This window comes from Benincasa hispida, chromosome 9, assembly GCF_027475165.1.
Source record: "Benincasa hispida cultivar pf3 chromosome 9, pf3_genome.v1.1, whole genome shotgun sequence".
NCBI lineage: Eukaryota > Viridiplantae > Streptophyta > Magnoliopsida > Cucurbitales > Cucurbitaceae > Benincasa > Benincasa hispida.
The window spans coordinates 59,584,365-59,600,824 of record NC_143486.1 but is presented as its reverse complement, the minus strand read 5'-3'; the positions used below and the strand labels follow the sequence as shown (position 1 = coordinate 59,600,824).

Below are 16,460 nucleotides of genomic sequence, written 5' to 3'. Positions count from 1 at the left end.
TTTTAACAAAAAAAAAAAAAAAAAAAAAGGTCAAAAGTCCCATAAAAATCGACCGGATATTTAGAGAGACGAAGTTCAAAATTTTCAGTTTCTCGAGGAATATGTGGGGCTTATCCTGCTCTTTCCTTTCTTATCCGTCGCCTAATTTCAGAACTTCCGTTCCGGCAGCAACTCTTCGCTCCGGCACTTCTTTACCGGTGCCCCTCGATCGGAAACATTACACTTCCGACACCCCATTTGCTCCTGAGGTAACAACAAAACTTCTTACTCTCTAACGCAGAAATGTCATTTCTCCGTTTCTAATTTTAACCCCCGTCGTGCATTTTGATTTCTTGAAAAATCAGGTTTGCCTATTGGATTGGAAGCTGAATCACTCAAAAACCTAACCTATCAGCTTAAGTAATTTACCTGAATTTGTCGGCTTAAGCTTCATTTTCAAGTTTGGAGCTAGTTTATTATAGGTGTAGTATAGAATGAACCAAGGTTCAGAATATAGATGTCGATACGTTATCAAGATTTGAATTTTATGGATATATGGATAAAACATCCATAGGATATTTCTATAAGTCAAAAAGTTTATAAAAATTATTTAGATTAATAATTAAGTTAGTTTTTATTTTTAAATTAAGTTATGAATATTGTTATTAGTATTTCTATTCATATTGGACTGAATAGGTGACTTTTTTTAATGTTTCACAAACATTTATAGAAGATATTGGAGATATCATTGGATATTTAATATCGATTTCGATACTTTTGATTTACATCCAAGGATATTTTGATCTTTAGATGGGACTGATGAAATCCTGTTCTCTTCTTGCATTTCTTGTGATGTCACATTTTATATGGAAGAGATCAAATGTTGAAAATTTGTGAATTTAGTTAGAATCCAATTCTTGTAAATAGGGATTACATCTGTCTATACATTATAATATCGTGTCTGGCTGCTGCTTAGTTATGAAGTGTTGATCAGCAGGTTGTTAAGGCAGTAGACTCCTTGCAGTATGAATTCAGGGCAGTGGATAATTTGGTGGCAAGTAATTCTACTAAAGTTCTCAAAGCCTTTCAGAATGCTCGGTTAGGATCTCATGTCAGTAAATCAATCCTATGCATAAGTAGATAAATTCTTGCAAAGTAATGTCTCACGGTGTTAAACGAATTAGTAATTTATTTGGTGTTGTTGGTGCATTATTTTTTGATAGAATTGATTTCAACAACCTTGTGAAATCATCCACCGCCTACGCCTACTACTACAAAATATTACTCATTATATTACTAGTGGTAGCTTTAGGTAGCTTTAATTCCCACACCATAATTAATAGCAGAGTGAATAAAGGGCATGACTACTTTCTTCATTATTTCCGATGCCCACCTTCATCTCTTTTTCTCTAGTTCTACTTTCTACTAGTATTGTGTGTATGTGATTCCAATGACTCTTCTCATTGCGAATTCCCAATATCATTATGAATTTAATAATCTATTTCCTCTTAGTTTCCTCTTAAAAAAAAAAAAAAACAACCTTGTGAAAGTATACATATTATCGATCTCTTTGGCCTATATTTGTTTCTTGTGAAGCAATAAGTAGTTATTCCAGTTCACTGATGAATGGTGTTTCTTAAAATTTCACAACCAGCATTTTGGAGGATCCACTGGTTATGGTCATGACGAAGCTGGAGGGCGTGAGGCACTTGACAATGCTTTTGCTGAGATAGTTGGAGCAGAATCTGCAATAGTCCGATCACAGGTTTCCAGCAGTTGTTAACTTTATATTTATGTTTAGAAGTAATTGCAAAGTTTGGTGTTTATGATTTCTCTACCATCAGTTTTTCTCAGGTACTCATGCTATTACATGTGCTTTATTTGCTCTTTTGAGGCCAGGGGATGAGGTGAGTATAACTTAGTAATAAATCAATTCATTTTTCATCTTGTGGTTTATCTTCTTAAAGTTGAACGTGGTTTAAACTAATTTAACCATCAGCTTTTGGCAGTAGCTGGTGCTCCATATGACACACTAGAGGAGGTCATTGGCAAAAGAGATTCTCAGGGGCTGGGTTCCTTGAAAGATTTTGGAGTAGAGTATCGAGAAGTTCCAGTGAGCTACTAGGACCGATACAAATTAAGCGATATGTTGCTAGGTTTTCAAACATTATCATATTGAATTTTTGGCTTTCTTCTTCAGCTTGCTGAGGACGGTGGACTTGACTGGGAAAAGCTTGCAAGTGCTTTGAAACCTCAAACAAAATGTGCACTCATACAAAGGTCATGTGGTTATTCTTGGCGGCGAAGTTTAAGTATTGACGAAATAGGAAAAGCAATAAGACTGATCAAGGTAAATCTTTCGATTGCATTTTGTAGCTTTTAGGGTGAAAGATTGAGTGGAAGATCATTTTTGTAGCCAATTCTTGGTTCTGTGATTTTGAGTGTTCATCATTCACAGATAAAGTGTCTTCCCTTCCCTAAATATTTTCTGGATTTACTTCAGATCCTAAATAACCGGGTTGAATATTACATACTTCAGAATGACATAGCTATCTTGCCTATTATCGAGATCATAAATATTGCAACATCAAAGGAAGTTACAATATACCATAACCTTTCAAGAAGTTTACTCTCTCGCAAAATTCTTAGACTAGGAATTCTACTAAAATCTTCACACTTTGCTCCCAACCCACTCCCTCTATTGAAAACTTTAACTCTAGCTAATTATTAATACGCCCTTACCTCATACTGATAATCCTAATATTTCCCTAACGAGGGATCTTACATAAACTTACTCCAGTCCCTCTAATTTTCACTTACCCTCCAATGTTTCTACTTTCTCATCTCTCTCGGGTTTTCAATTTTATTTTATTATCATTATTTTTATTTTAAATTTCTCTGCCCTCTGCTAATGTCAATATACTTACACTAGAATGAAATTATTTAACGCATGCTGTAGTATGGTTTATGACCATTAGTTCATATTCTCAATATTATCAATAAAAACGACGATCATCAAAGTGAGCTTGGAGAAATGATTTTAAATCCCCGCACATTTTCTTTGTGTAAAAGCAATTTATCCAGTAAATAAAATAAATTTGCTAATATTTCCAGATGCAAAATCCTGATTGCTTGGTGATGGTGGATAACTGTTATGGAGAATTTGTGGAAACCACTGAACCTCCAACTGTGGTAAGTGATCTCAGGTTCTTTCTCCTGTTGATGAATAGCATTTCTATCAGTAATGGTTGGTAGGGTGCGGATTTAATTGCAGGAAGTTTGATAAAAAATCCTGGTGGAACAATTGCACCTTGTGGTGGATACGTTGCAGGTCGTGACAAATGGGTGAAGGCAGCTGCAGCTCGTTTATCTGCACCCGGCTTGGGGGTGGATTCGGGATCTACCCCTGGTGATATGATGAGGGCATTTTTTCAAGGATTATTCCTTTCACCTCAAATGGTTGGTGAGGCAGTTAAGGTATTTTGATTCTTTCTTCCTAGTTCTCTCGAGTTGAATTTTTTTTGGAATGAAGGTAATATTCCTCTTTGCTGATATCAGGGAATGATCCTAATAGCTGAAGTCATGGCATCAAAAGGCTACAAAGTCCAGCCACTTCCACGTGCACCCCGCCATGACACTGTACAGGTTTGGCTGCACTTCACTTTCTCCATAATATATTCTTGCTATGAAGCACTGATACTTCGTATGAGGCAGATAATCGATATCGGATACGTATTAGATATCAGTACTCTTAGATACTTTTCAGATACGTATCTTATACGCAATTTGACATATCATCTTTTTTTTTTAAATAACGGATACGTGTCTCCCCTTCTAGATATGTGAAGGGGACACGTCAGACTTTTTTTAAAAAAGAAAAAAGAAAGGATAAAGTTGCGCATCTAATATTTCCCAACCCAAAACTAAGCAGCCTATCTAAAAAGCTCATTGCCCCAACCCAAAACTAAAAAAGAAAGGAGTTGAAAACCAAACTCTAGAATCATCTAATCTTCATCATCAAGCCTGAGTCCCCACAAAGTCACACAAAAACAAAAGACACTTGAATATCTTCAACAATTCAACGAAGAAATTCTTCATTTGTCGTTGTACTTCTTCCTCTAATCCTCTTCTTCTCTTATCGATCTGACTCTGATGTGTCACCGACTTTTTCTATTGTATTCTATCGACTATTGTATTTCAATATCTCTAATGTTGCTATTGGTAATGTATGCAAGAAAAACTTGTCTGGTTTCATAAGTATCATGTATGATTACATCTTATGAATTCTTATATCTCATTCAGGCTGTACAACTTGGAAGTCGTGAAGTTTTGCTTGCATTCTGTGAGGCTGTACAGAGAAGCTCTCCTGTCGCTTCCTTTACGAAACCAGTTCCAGGAATAACTCCTGGATATGCATCAGAGGTACAGCCGTAACTTCTCTACATTTATCAAATCTTAATACTTTCACGGAAACTCTATCTTTTTCCTTCCTAATAATAGCATGTAAGTAGAAGTTTCTCACGTCAAACTGGTAGAAGACGATGACTGCTGTGTAAAACTAACATAAGAATTTGATTGAAACTTCCTCAGTTCTAACGATTGTTACTTGTGATAAAAATTGACTGCAAAAGCTTCAATAACATCGCGATTTTAAAGTATTTTGTTGTCTTAGTTTTTGATTTATGAACCCTCCATACCGTAACAACAGGTGATCTTTGCTGATGGAACTTTCATTGATGGGAGCACAAGTGAACTTTCTTGCGATGGACCTCTAAGAGAGCCATTTGCAGTCTTTTGCCAGGTTTGTGCTGTTTCTGCGTGCAATGACTTCATTTTATTTTTATTATTATTATTTTTTGTTAAATTACAAGTTTAGTCCCTTAAACTTTCAAGTTTGTGTCTATTTGAACCTTAAACTTTAGGAAAGTTTCTAATAGGTTTAGACATTTTTAAATTTTAGAGTCTATTAGACATAAAATTGAAAGTTCAAGAACTTGTTAGACATAAAATTGAAAGTACAAGGACTTATTAGAATCTCTTTAAAGTTTAAAACCATATGATGCATAGACATAAAAGTTTAGAGACTAAACATGTAAGTTAACCTAATAATTTTATAAGTTTAAATTTTATTTTGTTCTAAACTTTCAAATTTGTTTCAAAATATCTATTTTAGATTTTGAAGTTTTAAAAACCAACTATTTTTGCCCTTGCTATATTGTTTTTTCCCTAATTTGGGTTTTTTTTAATAAAAAAATTATTAAATTAGATATTTTAAAGGTTGAGAGGCCAAATGGGGGCAAGTTTAAAAGTTTAAGGACTAAAATAAACATTTTAATACTTTAGAAACCAAATTAGAACAAACTTCAAAGTTCAAAAAATCTATCAACTTCATTTATTACGCTATCATTTGATTGACAGTAAGTAATCCTAAGACTCCCCAAAATTACAATCCCAAATTGAGAGACAATTAAGACCTTTTAAAGTTGGAGCAAACATCAGAACTTTGAGACTAAATTTTGTGAATTAACCCAATATTTGTTTGTTTGATAGAAAAGTGAATATCTATTCAATTAATCAATGCATCATGAAGTCTCTCATAAAGTGGAAAATTTCTGGTGCAGGGTGGAACACATTGGACCCAGTGGGGCTTAGTACTAGGAGAGGTTTTGAAATCTGTGTAAAATAAAAATATTTGGTGAGTATTTTAGTCAACCATCCACTTCAGAATCTTCCTTTAATTTCTCACAAGTTTTTTCTGCCACTCATGTGGAAACCTAATTCAACCCAAACTTGTAGAACATAGTAAGTAAGAAAAATATCTTTTTGGCAAATTTCATAATCAAAATAACATTCTAAACTTCCTTTTTGGTGCTATGCTTTATGAGTTGTCTGAAAAAGTGATGTGACTACTAAAAGTTGAAAAAGCATTTGTATAATGTATCGGTCTAAAGTGGCTTAGTTAGCTTTGCTTTATTGCATGACACCTCTAGTTGGATTGTTCCCCTTGAGCGAAGCTCACGAGGATTAGGTTTCTCGTCGAGAATTATTCTTCAATTATATTTACGAAGAATGTCAATTTTTTTTTTTTTTTTTTTTTCTGACAATATGTGAGTGAAGGAATTAAATCTGTGACTTTAAAATTGATAGGACAAACATTATGTTAGTTGAATTATGTTCATTTTAGTACGTCATTTATAAGTTAATAATCATAATGGGTAGGTTATACATTCAATTTAAATCGTAAGTTAGCATATGAGGTAGATTATCAAAAGTTTTAGCATTTTAAAAAATTTGCATTTTTTTATACAACTCTCTTAAGTTCAAATTTTTTTTACAATATTGTCTTTGAGTTTGTCACTTGTAATTTAATAAACGAAGTAGAATTGATGAAATAATTTATTTATTTATTTTTAATGAAAAATATGTAAATTTATATACAATACATGACTACTAATTAAAATCTCATAAAATTCAAATATTAAATATCAAATATCTATGATATTTATTGTAAATTTTAGACAAAGACAAATATCAAAACAAGTTTAAAAAAATATTAAAAATTCACAAATTAATCAATACAAAATAATCAAATTTTAAACAAAGAGAAAATACACATATATATTATTAATATATATAAAATTCGGGTTGGATTGGGTCAATTCACATTTTTTTTTAATCAACTTACAACCCAATTCAATAAAAATAGAAAAATTCAACTCAACCTAAGAATAAAACTAACCTAACCTTGACATTTTAGGCTGGATAATCCGAATTGTTTGGATTGTTGGGTTATTTAAATATCCCTAATGTTAACAAAACGTTCAATAGGGTTGATAATGGAATCTAAATGGTATTGTATATGAAAGATTTTTTATTTTCAAAGAACTTAAATGTTTCTCTTAATCGTATTATATTTGGCAAACTTTTATGTTTTTCTTCGTGTTACACTCTTTTTAACAACTTATTATTTATTTATATCATAAATAACTAAATTTATTTGATTCCAAATACTTATTATAACCATGGTGATAATTTCTTTCAAATTTTTCATGGTTCAACGTTGAAAGGAGTGAATTGACATTTTTATTTTAGTGTAAAACAATCCATAAAACATTAAAAATAAAAATAAGTGATATATAATTTAAATTTTATTTAAATTATATATATGAATATAATATAAATAAAATTTTGTAATTGGTTGATTATTATTAATATGAATATAATATAAATAAAATATTTACTTATTAATTTAAATAATTTTTTTGGTTTTTTTGGTTTTTCTTCCAAAAATATTCATCAACATCAACAAGGTTGATTATTATCAAGATTTATAACGTTGATAACGATATTTGTATCGAAGTTTTAATTTTACAGAAATTTCGATGAAAATATCTATAAAATATCGATTTTGATTGATATTTCTAGAAAAATTATAAAAACATAAAACTAAAAAATAAATTTAAATTAGTCAATAAATATTTTGTAATTTTTAAAAGGTTGTTTTCAATTAGAAGAAAATGAACAAAATATATACAAATATAATAAAAATTTACGATAACAACTATCTATGTTTATTTGGGATAGACAACTATCTGTATCATGATAGGTACAGATAGTATCTTATATGATATTTTGTTATTATTTATAAATATTTTCAACAATTTTATTATTTAAAATAATTTTTCATTTCTAAACAAGTTAAAGTTATCTATAATTTATATTATGCTTACATTAATAATATTTTATTGAATATATTTTTTTTTATATTTCATAGATTTTTCTAGGATACAATAGAAATATCGATTTACCTTTATCAATCTGTCGATACAAATTTAATAGGACTTACACATAGACAAATTTGTGAAGAAGTCGTGCATCGCAGGTCGGCACAGGGAAGTTTAATGAGATTTACGTCGTCGTTTCGATTTTTCAAAGAGACGAGTGAAGGACGTGTTCGATACACGAGATTCACGAGTTTTTTTAAAAAAAGAAATCATCCTCCTCAAACGTGCTTTCTTCTTTATTTTATTACAATTTATCGAGATTCACGAGTTTAAAAAATCGTCCTCAAACGTGGTTTGCTTCTTTCCCACACTTTCGAGGAATCAAGCATCGGAATCTCCAAAAACAGCCAAAGAACTTTCAATCTGGTAAGATTTCTTTCGCTTTTTTCCCATTCTTTCTGATTTTCAGTGTTGTACCATCTCCAAAACTGTTGTTTGCTGCGGTAATGATGAGAATTAATCGATTAACTAACAAACAAACAAATCATCGCCTATGTGTTCGACTTCACTTCGCTTTTTCTACTTCTCTTTCCAATTCCGAAGAAGCAGAGTTTTGGATTGGATCTTACTTTTCTCGCGATCATTATGTTGTATCCATAACTTTCATCTTCTCATTTGCGTCACTTGTAGCCTTATTTTCTCCTCTTCCCTACTGGTTCTGATGGAATAGGAGGGGAATGGAATGGAAAAAGTAGCTGAGATAGTGAGAAATGTGATTAACCTTGATCGTGTTTCACAAGTTTCCTTATGGAACTTAGATTGCTGCTGATGTAGTATTTCTAAATGAGATTTATGCCTATTAAGCGAAGTTATGTAATCAGTTTGCTTCAAGTTATTAAGACTGTTTTACTGCCAATCATGATTTGCTGGAGCTGGAACTGTAGAGTGTAGAGGAAATTGCGATTCCCAGAACTAGAAGTCATTTTAGATTCTACTATGATTTTTAGGGATGTAGATGATGTTAGAATTGTATGAGATTAAAAAGGGGAGAATCAAGCCCTTTTTAGTACTTTGGCTGTAAGGATGTGGAAGATGGTCCAGACATATGTGAATACCAACTTAAATTAAATTCACAAATATGTGGTAGGCTGTATCATTGTATGTATATGTATATATGTATAAGCTACCTACAATCTACAATTTACAAGTCCAGGGAATAATCATATCATCAAGGGATAATTCATATTTATAAAATTGTCAAGGTGCAACAATGGTAGAGATGGGATTAGGAAATGGAAAGCAACTGTGAGCCTATGACTTTTATTCAGTCAAAACTTATTTTGGTTCTTACTTTTGTAGGTTCTTTTTCCACCCGTACAATGATTAAACTCAATTAGTTTTCTGCCGTATTTTACTAGAGGATGAAACTTAAAATTTAGCTCTTTGCTCTTGAAATACTGAGTTGATTGTGCTTTTGGATGCTTATTAAGCTACATTTCAGTCTGCAGATCTCATTTCTTGGTAACCTCAGTGGTTAACATATCAGCAATCACAATGGATTTTGGACAGATGATTTTTCTTGCGGTTACTTCATCTTTTGTTCTCACTTCAATTTTTTCATTATGGCTCCTTACCCAACATCTGTCTAACTGGAAAAAACCAGCGGAACAAAAGGCCATTGTTATTATAATTCTTATGGCTCCTTTATATGCTGGTATCTCCTACATCGGTCTGTTGGAATTTATGGCAAGCAGTACTTTCTTTTTGTTATTGGAATCAATTAAGGAATGTTATGAAGCTTTGGTAAGATTTTGATCCTACAGAACTTTTGAGAATGAAAGATTGATTTCTTGTATTAACTTCCTAGTTTTTCCTTGTAGGTTATATCTAAGTTCTTGAGTTTACTGTACAGCTACTTGAATATATCCATAAGCAAAAACATTGTGCCAGATGAGATCAAAGGTAGAGAAATCCACCATACTTTTCCGATTACCCTCTTTCAGGTAAATTTTTTCTCTTCTTCTCTGTCCACATACCAAAAAGGTTATACCAGGTCATTCTTTTGATGTTCATTTAAATTCAATATATCCTGACATGTTGTTGGTACTAGAAAAATATGAAGCATTAAGGTCTTATTAGCTACTATGCTTCTTGAAACATTTCATTCTTCTTCTTTTATCTTCTCATACAGACAAATATTTGACTGTGATCGGTTGAACAAAGCTAATACAACTCAGATGGCAATGATGATGAGATGGTCAAACGGACTGATTAAACCTTTAAACAATAGAACTAAACATCATGTTGGACTATTTTGCCCTTAGGTCTCTAATGTTTTTCTCAATACATTCTTACACCAGTAGCTCTCTATGAATATCCATCCATGGTCAAAGTTAACACTGAAATCGTTTGTACTTGTACATTCTCTGAGTATTTTGTTAGTCAATTTCGCTATTCTTTGGAATATGGTTAATTTGATCTCATAAATACTTCTGGTCGGATAGTCGTGGGTCTTAAGTTTACAGCTTAGTAAAACTAAACCAGTCATTTTAATTTTTTGGGTTTTATTGGATGAGCAAAGAGTGACTTTGAATGTTGACTCCCTATCAATTGCAGCCTCACACTGCTCGATTGAATCATCACACATTGAAGCTTCTCAAGAACTGGACCTATCAATTTGTGGTGATTCGTCCTGTATGTTCCATCTTGATGATTGCTCTTCAACTAATTGATGTATATCCAAGCTGGCTCAGTTGGACATTTACTATCATATTAAATGTCTCAGTGTCGCTTGCTCTGTATTCCCTGGTGATTTTCTATCATGTATTTGATAAGGAGTTGAAACAACATAGCCCTCTTGCAAAGTTCTTGTGCATCAAAGGGATTGTCTTTTTCTGCTTCTGGCAGGTAATTTTCTCATCCGAGTTTCTCAGATTTTCCTTTAAGCTTAAACTTCCGAAGATGTCATCATATTCCTTTGTAGTTTTCTCATCATCTTCCCAAAATTTAAAACCAGCCACTTGTAACTAGGCATAGAGAAATGTACTTCTTATCCGTTACTTATTTGGTGCTTTACACTTGCATGAAATGTGATTACTCTCTTTCTATACATTGTGTTATCTTATGCCTACGAACCTGGTTGAATTCTATGTCCAAAATCACGATTCACGTTGCATTTTCTCTCTGAAAAGTGAAAACTGCAGACCTTTTCTTTAAATGAAACTGTCCATTTCATTTCATCCTTGTGCTCTAGAAACTCCTTTTGCATACAAATATCGTACACTAGAAACTCATTTGGGATGGGAGGAATGACCATATGGGGCTGCCTTCTATCCTACCAAAACAGAACATGAGATGCTACTGCACTGCTGGTGTTCGGTAATGATATTGTATGTTCGCTGTAGGTTACTGGTTGCTATGATTGGTTGTAGTAGCTTAACTTACCCCTTTTGGTATTGTTCTTAAGTCGGTAATGCAAGTTTGCTGCTATGTGGGGTAAGAGAATTGAATCTCTAATTTTGAGATTGATAGTACTAACACTATGCTAGTTGAGCTATGCTCATTTTGGCACTACCTTTTGATATGTTCCGTAAGTTTCAATAAACAATAGCTAAAATATAACTCCCATCAATTAGAAGATGACCAATTTGTGAAGTTTACCGTCTTATTTGCTGATCTATGCATCAAGACAATCTACCACTGAAACAAATATTTCAGGTTTTAAACTAAAACAACTCAAATCATGGTTTTCTTTTTCAGGGAATTGTTCTTGAGATGCTCGCTGCAGTGGGCATAATCAAACAGGAACATGCCTGGTTTGATGTTGAACACATAAATGAAGCCTTACAAAATACTCTAGTTTGTGTGGAGATGGTTTTCTTTGCGATGATTCAGATTTCTGCATACAGTGCTACCCCTTACAAATCTCAATCTGCAGCAAAATCTAAACTAGAGAAGAAGGAACAGTGAGATGTCACTTGGTATGGTAACATCAATTCAAATGGAGTACTGAATAATAAATCGGCCATAATGGTAGGTAGGTTTCAAACTTTCATGGATGCTTTCTGCTCTTCAGCATCAATTATCTGTGAAATATTGAATGTTATATTTGGGAACTCTATTTTGCCTATTACCACGTTGCAGGCGACATTGTTGTCGAAATCGAGCTCTCTGGTATACAAACTTCCTTCACTTCTAGCTTCTATCTCTTTTCTTTCTGTGTCAATTTGCATCAGATCGTGTGGCTGACCAACCTGCTTATGTTGCCTGTTTTGTGCTTCTGTCTCGATATTTATAGCATAAACAGATCTTGTCTTGTTTGTGATGTTAGACAGAAATAATAATAATAAAAAAAGTCAACAATAGAAATGGGGATAACTTTCATGGTCTTCTATGAATATAAACATTCTGTTCGGTATTACTTTGCTTCCATTTTTCATCCCAACGAAGATTAGAAAGAAATATATCTAGATAGATATAGTATTTAGAGAATTGAATCCCTAACTTCGAAATCAATTGTACGAATTTTATGTTAATTGAACTATGTTCATTTTGACAATATGTATATGAATTAATATCCAATTCAAAGAATTGCAATGTCTACTTTAAAAAGGAGGTCAACAATACTTTGCTTGGTTAGGTTATGCATAGGTTGATATATTATGATGCCTAAGATTTTAGGATGAGTACCAAATGATTCGAACTAAAAATTAGTGTAGGATATAAGTTTCCTGAATATTTGTGCCACCTAAATGCAGCATCAAGCAATTTCATATTATAAAGAAATCCTAGTAACATATACTCATATTCTCCCATTTACCCATTTCATTCCATAAATCAAAGCCCTCTCGTTTTACCAATTAAACACTGATAAATGACAAGGCTTCAAACAAGAACGTTTGTACCCAAGTGAAGCATTGAAGATTTTGGTAGTTAAAGGTAAAACACTCAAGACGTTCAATGGTTGAGACCTCCTAATATTAGTATTACACCATGCACATAATTAAGATCATCGATAGGAGATGAAGGTGAATGAGGAACCAAAATAGGATAACCACACTGAAAGTTCATTTCACAACTTAACATTTAAGTATATTGATACAGGATCCTGTATACCACACCGAGGGCAACCGACAAAATCCTAGGAATCCTACATTCTGTAATTGTACTTGTATAGAGAAGTTAGCTGTACCAACCATTCACAAGCTACTATTAAATCACAGAGAAAGCCCAGCAAACAGCAACTCCAGTTCCTCTTCCTGTGATACAGTTCTCTGACAAAAGAAAATCAGAGAACACAATAGATATCAGATATCAGTTACCATCGTTCATCAAATTTCCCATTACTTGCGATTCTGGAAGCAATTTAAGCAACCATGAGAAAGTTTACGACTCGAATGCCAGAACTTCATGTTAAAATTATGATGTATATACTCTTTGGAACAAAACTAAGATCGTTTTGGTGGTGATGTTATTCAACACTAAATGAACTGAAAATGGACCGAGAGAATTGTGAAATTGAATTTAGGCTTTATATGAAGTAAAATATATCTGCATTTACCAATAAGAAAATAGGAAGGCAGAGAGTAAAAGTATAACAATTGCATAGCAATAGGGTCATCAATTGATCCCATCTCTTCATTAAAAAGAAAACTTACGATAAAAAGATGTGCTTCTAACTCTTTTTTGATGAATAACCAAGCTTGAGAGTAAATGAAAAAGTACAAGGGCGTAAAAAAGGGGAGCCAAACTATAAAAAGAGCCTCTTATCAAGAGAGATAAACCTAATGGATGATTAAAAGGACTTGGTCATCGAAGCACATAAGGACACATAATCTTATAGAGGGCAAAACATCATCTGGAGATCTCTCGAGCCCTCAAAAAGTTCTATTGTTCCTCACACCCCAAAACCAAGCAATCACACCATTAGGCATTAGCAATGAAATTATGTTAAAAATAACAATTTCCTTTTCAAACACAGCAATAAAAACAGCTCTATGTTAACTGCAATCCTTTCAGAATTTCCTTTTTGAATCATAACAGATGTGCAAACGAGAAGATTGGTATATCCTAATTAATTAAAGGAGTTAACGCTCTAAGAATCAAGCTTTAGAATCTTTATAATGAATCAATGTTAATACAAAAAGTCAGTTCCCTACTTATAACAAATACGATGACAAATTAATCAAGGAAACCCAAGAAGCACAAATACTTTAGTTTGGCTAGCACTTCTGTGTCCAAAATGCATCGGCCACTTAGACACTTCGACATTTGTTGGACATGTATCAATTACGTGCAAGTGCCATAGATGTGTTAGACACTAGTTGTACTAAATCAAAGTGGGTCCAACATTTGTCAGTGACGTATCAAACACTTATTATATATGCTAAATAGATACACACGACAAAATAATTATAAATTTTGAGAGTGCAACACATTAAATTAATTTTGATAATTATATAATAAACGTATAAGTTCATCAACTTCAAAATTTCTTAAATAAAAAATGATATATATTTTTCAAAAGGTATATTTTAATAAATATGTCCTTGTTGTGTCAATATTCTAAATTTTTAAAAAGGGTGATGCATCACTGTGTTTGTATCATGTTGAATCCATGTATTGTATCTGTGCTTTTTAGAAGAAAACTAATATTAATCCTATCCTAATCAATTTAAGGATTTGATCAAGATATCCCAAGTTACCCTACTCCTACTGCATCAATTATTAACACGAACTGATCAAATGATTGCTGCAGTTTCATGATACAAACCTGAATTGATAAAAGCTGCAGAATTTTGTTTAAAACCCGCAACCGATGAGTAGCATAGGTACTGTTAGAAGGAAGCCGTTGCACTCGTTTCATTTCTTCATGAACAGCTCCGGTCGCCTCTTTATGTTCCATTTGTTTCCAACCTCTTTTAGGTGAGACAGTGAATTTACCTTCCATTATCTGCCAATTGACCAGATAATCTTAGATACGGCCTTCGCAAAAAACCTATCCATCAAAACATACAAAGATAGTTTTGATATTAATATATAATTATATGTATATCACAATCTGCAAAGAAACTGTGTTTGCAGAACTAACAAATGCTACATTGGATCAAGATCATCTCCATCAAATAACCGCAGAAGATAACAAATTCCAAAATGCGAGTCAAATTATAATGCTGTTTTAACTTTAATCTCAATAACTAGAAAAGCACATACTTAATCTCTGATAATGAAAACCTTAACAAGTACTACAACTACCATCTAATTGAAAAGTTTAAGCTCAATCTTAGCCCCTTGATAATGAAAACCTTATCAAGAGTCAAATCATAACCCTGTTTAACTTTAATCTCAATACCTAGAAAAGCAAACACTTAATCCCTGATAATGAGAACTTTAACAAGTACTACAGCTACCGTCTAATTGAAAAGCTTAAACTCATTCTTAGCCCCTTGAACTTTCGCTCTCATATAACCTTTTGGCTTAATCCGTCGTATCGTAACGATTAAGTTCTTGTACTTTAAACAATGCAACGATTTGACTATTGACACAAAATGCTAGGGCAATTAATAAATACAAATGGATAGATAATCATCCTCAATATTGAACTACAGGAGCCGCCACAGATATTTAGTGAAAAATTTAACTCAAGAACTGAGTCGCTACAGGAACAGAAAAACTAAATTAAAGAAAATGATATCAGAAACCATAAATACAGCCAATTACATGTTTTGCTCTCATTCACTGAGAAATCTGCCCTACTGCCTCAGAATTATCATATACAGAAGGCTTCAAAGATGCAAGCTATTCCAGATTCATTCACTATTTGGTCTAAAAAAACACAAGAGAAAGAAACCGATTCCAGATTGAACTCAAGTAATACAACGTTCAGAATCAATATTCACCATTCTTCTGCGTCGAGAAAAAATAATTCTCGATCTCTTTCTCAGCAACCAAACAGAAAACTGTGGATTAACCTAAAGAAAATCAGAAAGAAAAAGAAAATCTCAAGAACTCACCGGTTTCGTTGTTGTGCTGCACAGCCTACAGCACCGGCGGCAGGGCAAAATCTCCGGGACAGCTACTGCAAAAGCAAAGCTCTAAACCAACGTCGTGCCAATGAAAGTGCGTCGTTTAATCGTTCCGATCTTTTTTTTTTTTCCTCTCCCCTTCTATATGTTTGGGTTAGTCGGTAATACTTATCGCGTTTGTCTAAACAATTCAATTTTAATAGTAATTACTATTTATTGATGATTAAAAAAATATTTTTCAAAACTAAACTAACAATTTAACCACTAAACTTTAATTTGTAATGATTTAGTTTATGTATCTTCAATTTTATAGTCCCTAAATTTTAGTATGTAATAATTTAGTCTTTGTACTTCTAAATTCATAATCATTAGTCCTTAATGTAAACATATTTATCAAAATTAAATGTCAATTTTTATATTTTATGATGTAGACTTTGTATTTTATAAAAATATTGAATCTCTAATTAGTTTTTTGGTTTATATATGTAAGAAATCTTATTAAATCTTAACTCTAATTTCTACAATAAAGATTAAATTGTTATAAAATTTTAAAATACAGGAATTAAATTATTAAATAGTAAAGTTTAGGAATTAAATTGTTCAAAATTAAAAGTTCAGAGACTAAATCGTTTTAAACCAAAGTTCAATGATTAAATTGTTACTTTTATGAAAGTTTAAAGACTAAAAGTAATTTTTAACCTTTGTTAATTCAAAATTGCACAATTTATTTTTC

At 32.4% G+C, this 16,460-nt stretch overlaps 3 protein-coding genes across 9 annotated transcripts; 2 read left to right on the top strand and 1 right to left on the bottom strand.

Annotated features, from left to right (window-relative positions):
* LOC120085240 (uncharacterized) lies at positions 1–5,853 on the top strand. 2 transcript variants are annotated; one of them, XM_039041139.2, is made up of 12 exons: positions 1–248; positions 977–1,090; positions 1,634–1,744; positions 1,824–1,886; positions 1,979–2,092; positions 2,180–2,329; positions 3,094–3,171; positions 3,235–3,456; positions 3,538–3,624; positions 4,282–4,401; positions 4,688–4,780; positions 5,601–5,853. In XM_039041139.2, the coding sequence occupies exons 1-12, from the start codon at positions 102–104 to the stop codon at positions 5,658–5,660; spliced, it is 1,359 nt and encodes a 452-aa protein (XP_038897067.1). In that variant the 5' UTR covers positions 1–101; the 3' UTR covers positions 5,661–5,853. The 2 variants fall into 2 exon arrangements, with proteins under 2 accessions (XP_038897067.1, XP_038897068.1); XM_039041140.2 differs by lacking the exon at positions 977–1,090 and having other exon boundaries at positions 65–248.
* A 1,986-nt stretch (positions 5,854–7,839) lies between these two features.
* Positions 7,840–12,936, top strand: LOC120085993 (uncharacterized). 5 transcript variants are annotated; one of them, XR_005484108.2, is made up of 6 exons: positions 7,994–8,129; positions 9,205–9,506; positions 9,584–9,706; positions 10,320–10,610; positions 11,463–11,739; positions 12,807–12,936. XR_005484108.2 is itself a non-coding variant. In XM_039042363.2 (5 exons), exons 2-5 carry the CDS (start codon positions 9,258–9,260, stop codon positions 11,670–11,672), a joined length of 873 nt encoding a protein of 290 aa, XP_038898291.1. In that variant the 5' UTR covers positions 7,840–8,129; positions 9,212–9,257; the 3' UTR covers positions 11,673–11,905. The 5 variants fall into 5 exon arrangements, 3 of the variants coding, with proteins under 3 accessions (XP_038898291.1, XP_038898290.1, XP_038898292.1); XR_005484107.2 differs by lacking the exon at positions 12,807–12,936 and adding an exon at positions 11,847–11,905; XM_039042363.2 differs by lacking the exon at positions 12,807–12,936 and having other exon boundaries at positions 7,840–8,129; positions 9,212–9,506; positions 11,463–11,905.
* Positions 12,749–15,925, bottom strand: LOC120085994 (uncharacterized). 2 transcript variants are annotated; one of them, XM_039042366.2, is made up of 3 exons: positions 15,716–15,925; positions 14,476–14,700; positions 12,749–12,976 (listed from the first exon to the last, which is right to left on the bottom strand). In XM_039042366.2, the coding sequence occupies exons 2-3, from the start codon at positions 14,650–14,652 to the stop codon at positions 12,920–12,922; spliced, it is 234 nt and encodes a 77-aa protein (XP_038898294.1). In that variant the 5' UTR covers positions 14,653–14,700; positions 15,716–15,925; the 3' UTR covers positions 12,749–12,919. The 2 variants fall into 2 exon arrangements, with proteins under 2 accessions (XP_038898294.1, XP_038898295.1); XM_039042367.2 differs by having other exon boundaries at positions 14,476–14,655; positions 15,716–15,878.
* Positions 15,926–16,460: the final 535 nt, after the last annotated feature.

Excerpts from the sequence above, each read along its gene's own strand:
- LOC120085240 (XM_039041139.2), top strand. The coding sequence starts at position 102 with ATGTGGGGCTTATCCTGCTCTTTCCTTTCTTATCCGTCGCCTAATTTC. Across the intron at positions 2,093-2,179 it reads TAGAGTATCGAGAAGTTCCA|CTTGCTGAGGACGGTGGACT; the intron begins GTGAGCTACTAG and ends TTTCTTCTTCAG. Across the intron at positions 3,625-4,281 it reads CCCGCCATGACACTGTACAG|GCTGTACAACTTGGAAGTCG; the intron begins GTTTGGCTGCAC and ends TATCTCATTCAG.
- LOC120085993 (XM_039042363.2), top strand. The coding sequence starts at position 9,258 with ATGGATTTTGGACAGATGATTTTTCTTGCGGTTACTTCATCTTTTGTT. Across the intron at positions 9,707-10,319 it reads TTCCGATTACCCTCTTTCAG|CCTCACACTGCTCGATTGAA; the intron begins GTAAATTTTTTC and ends TATCAATTGCAG. Across the intron at positions 10,611-11,462 it reads TCTTTTTCTGCTTCTGGCAG|GGAATTGTTCTTGAGATGCT; the intron begins GTAATTTTCTCA and ends TTTCTTTTTCAG.
- LOC120085994 (XM_039042366.2), bottom strand. The coding sequence starts at position 14,652 with ATGGAAGGTAAATTCACTGTCTCACCTAAAAGAGGTTGGAAACAAATG. Across the intron at positions 12,977-14,475 it reads TGCAGCTTTTATCAATTCAG|AGAACTGTATCACAGGAAGA; the intron begins GTTTGTATCATG and ends TTCTTTTGTCAG.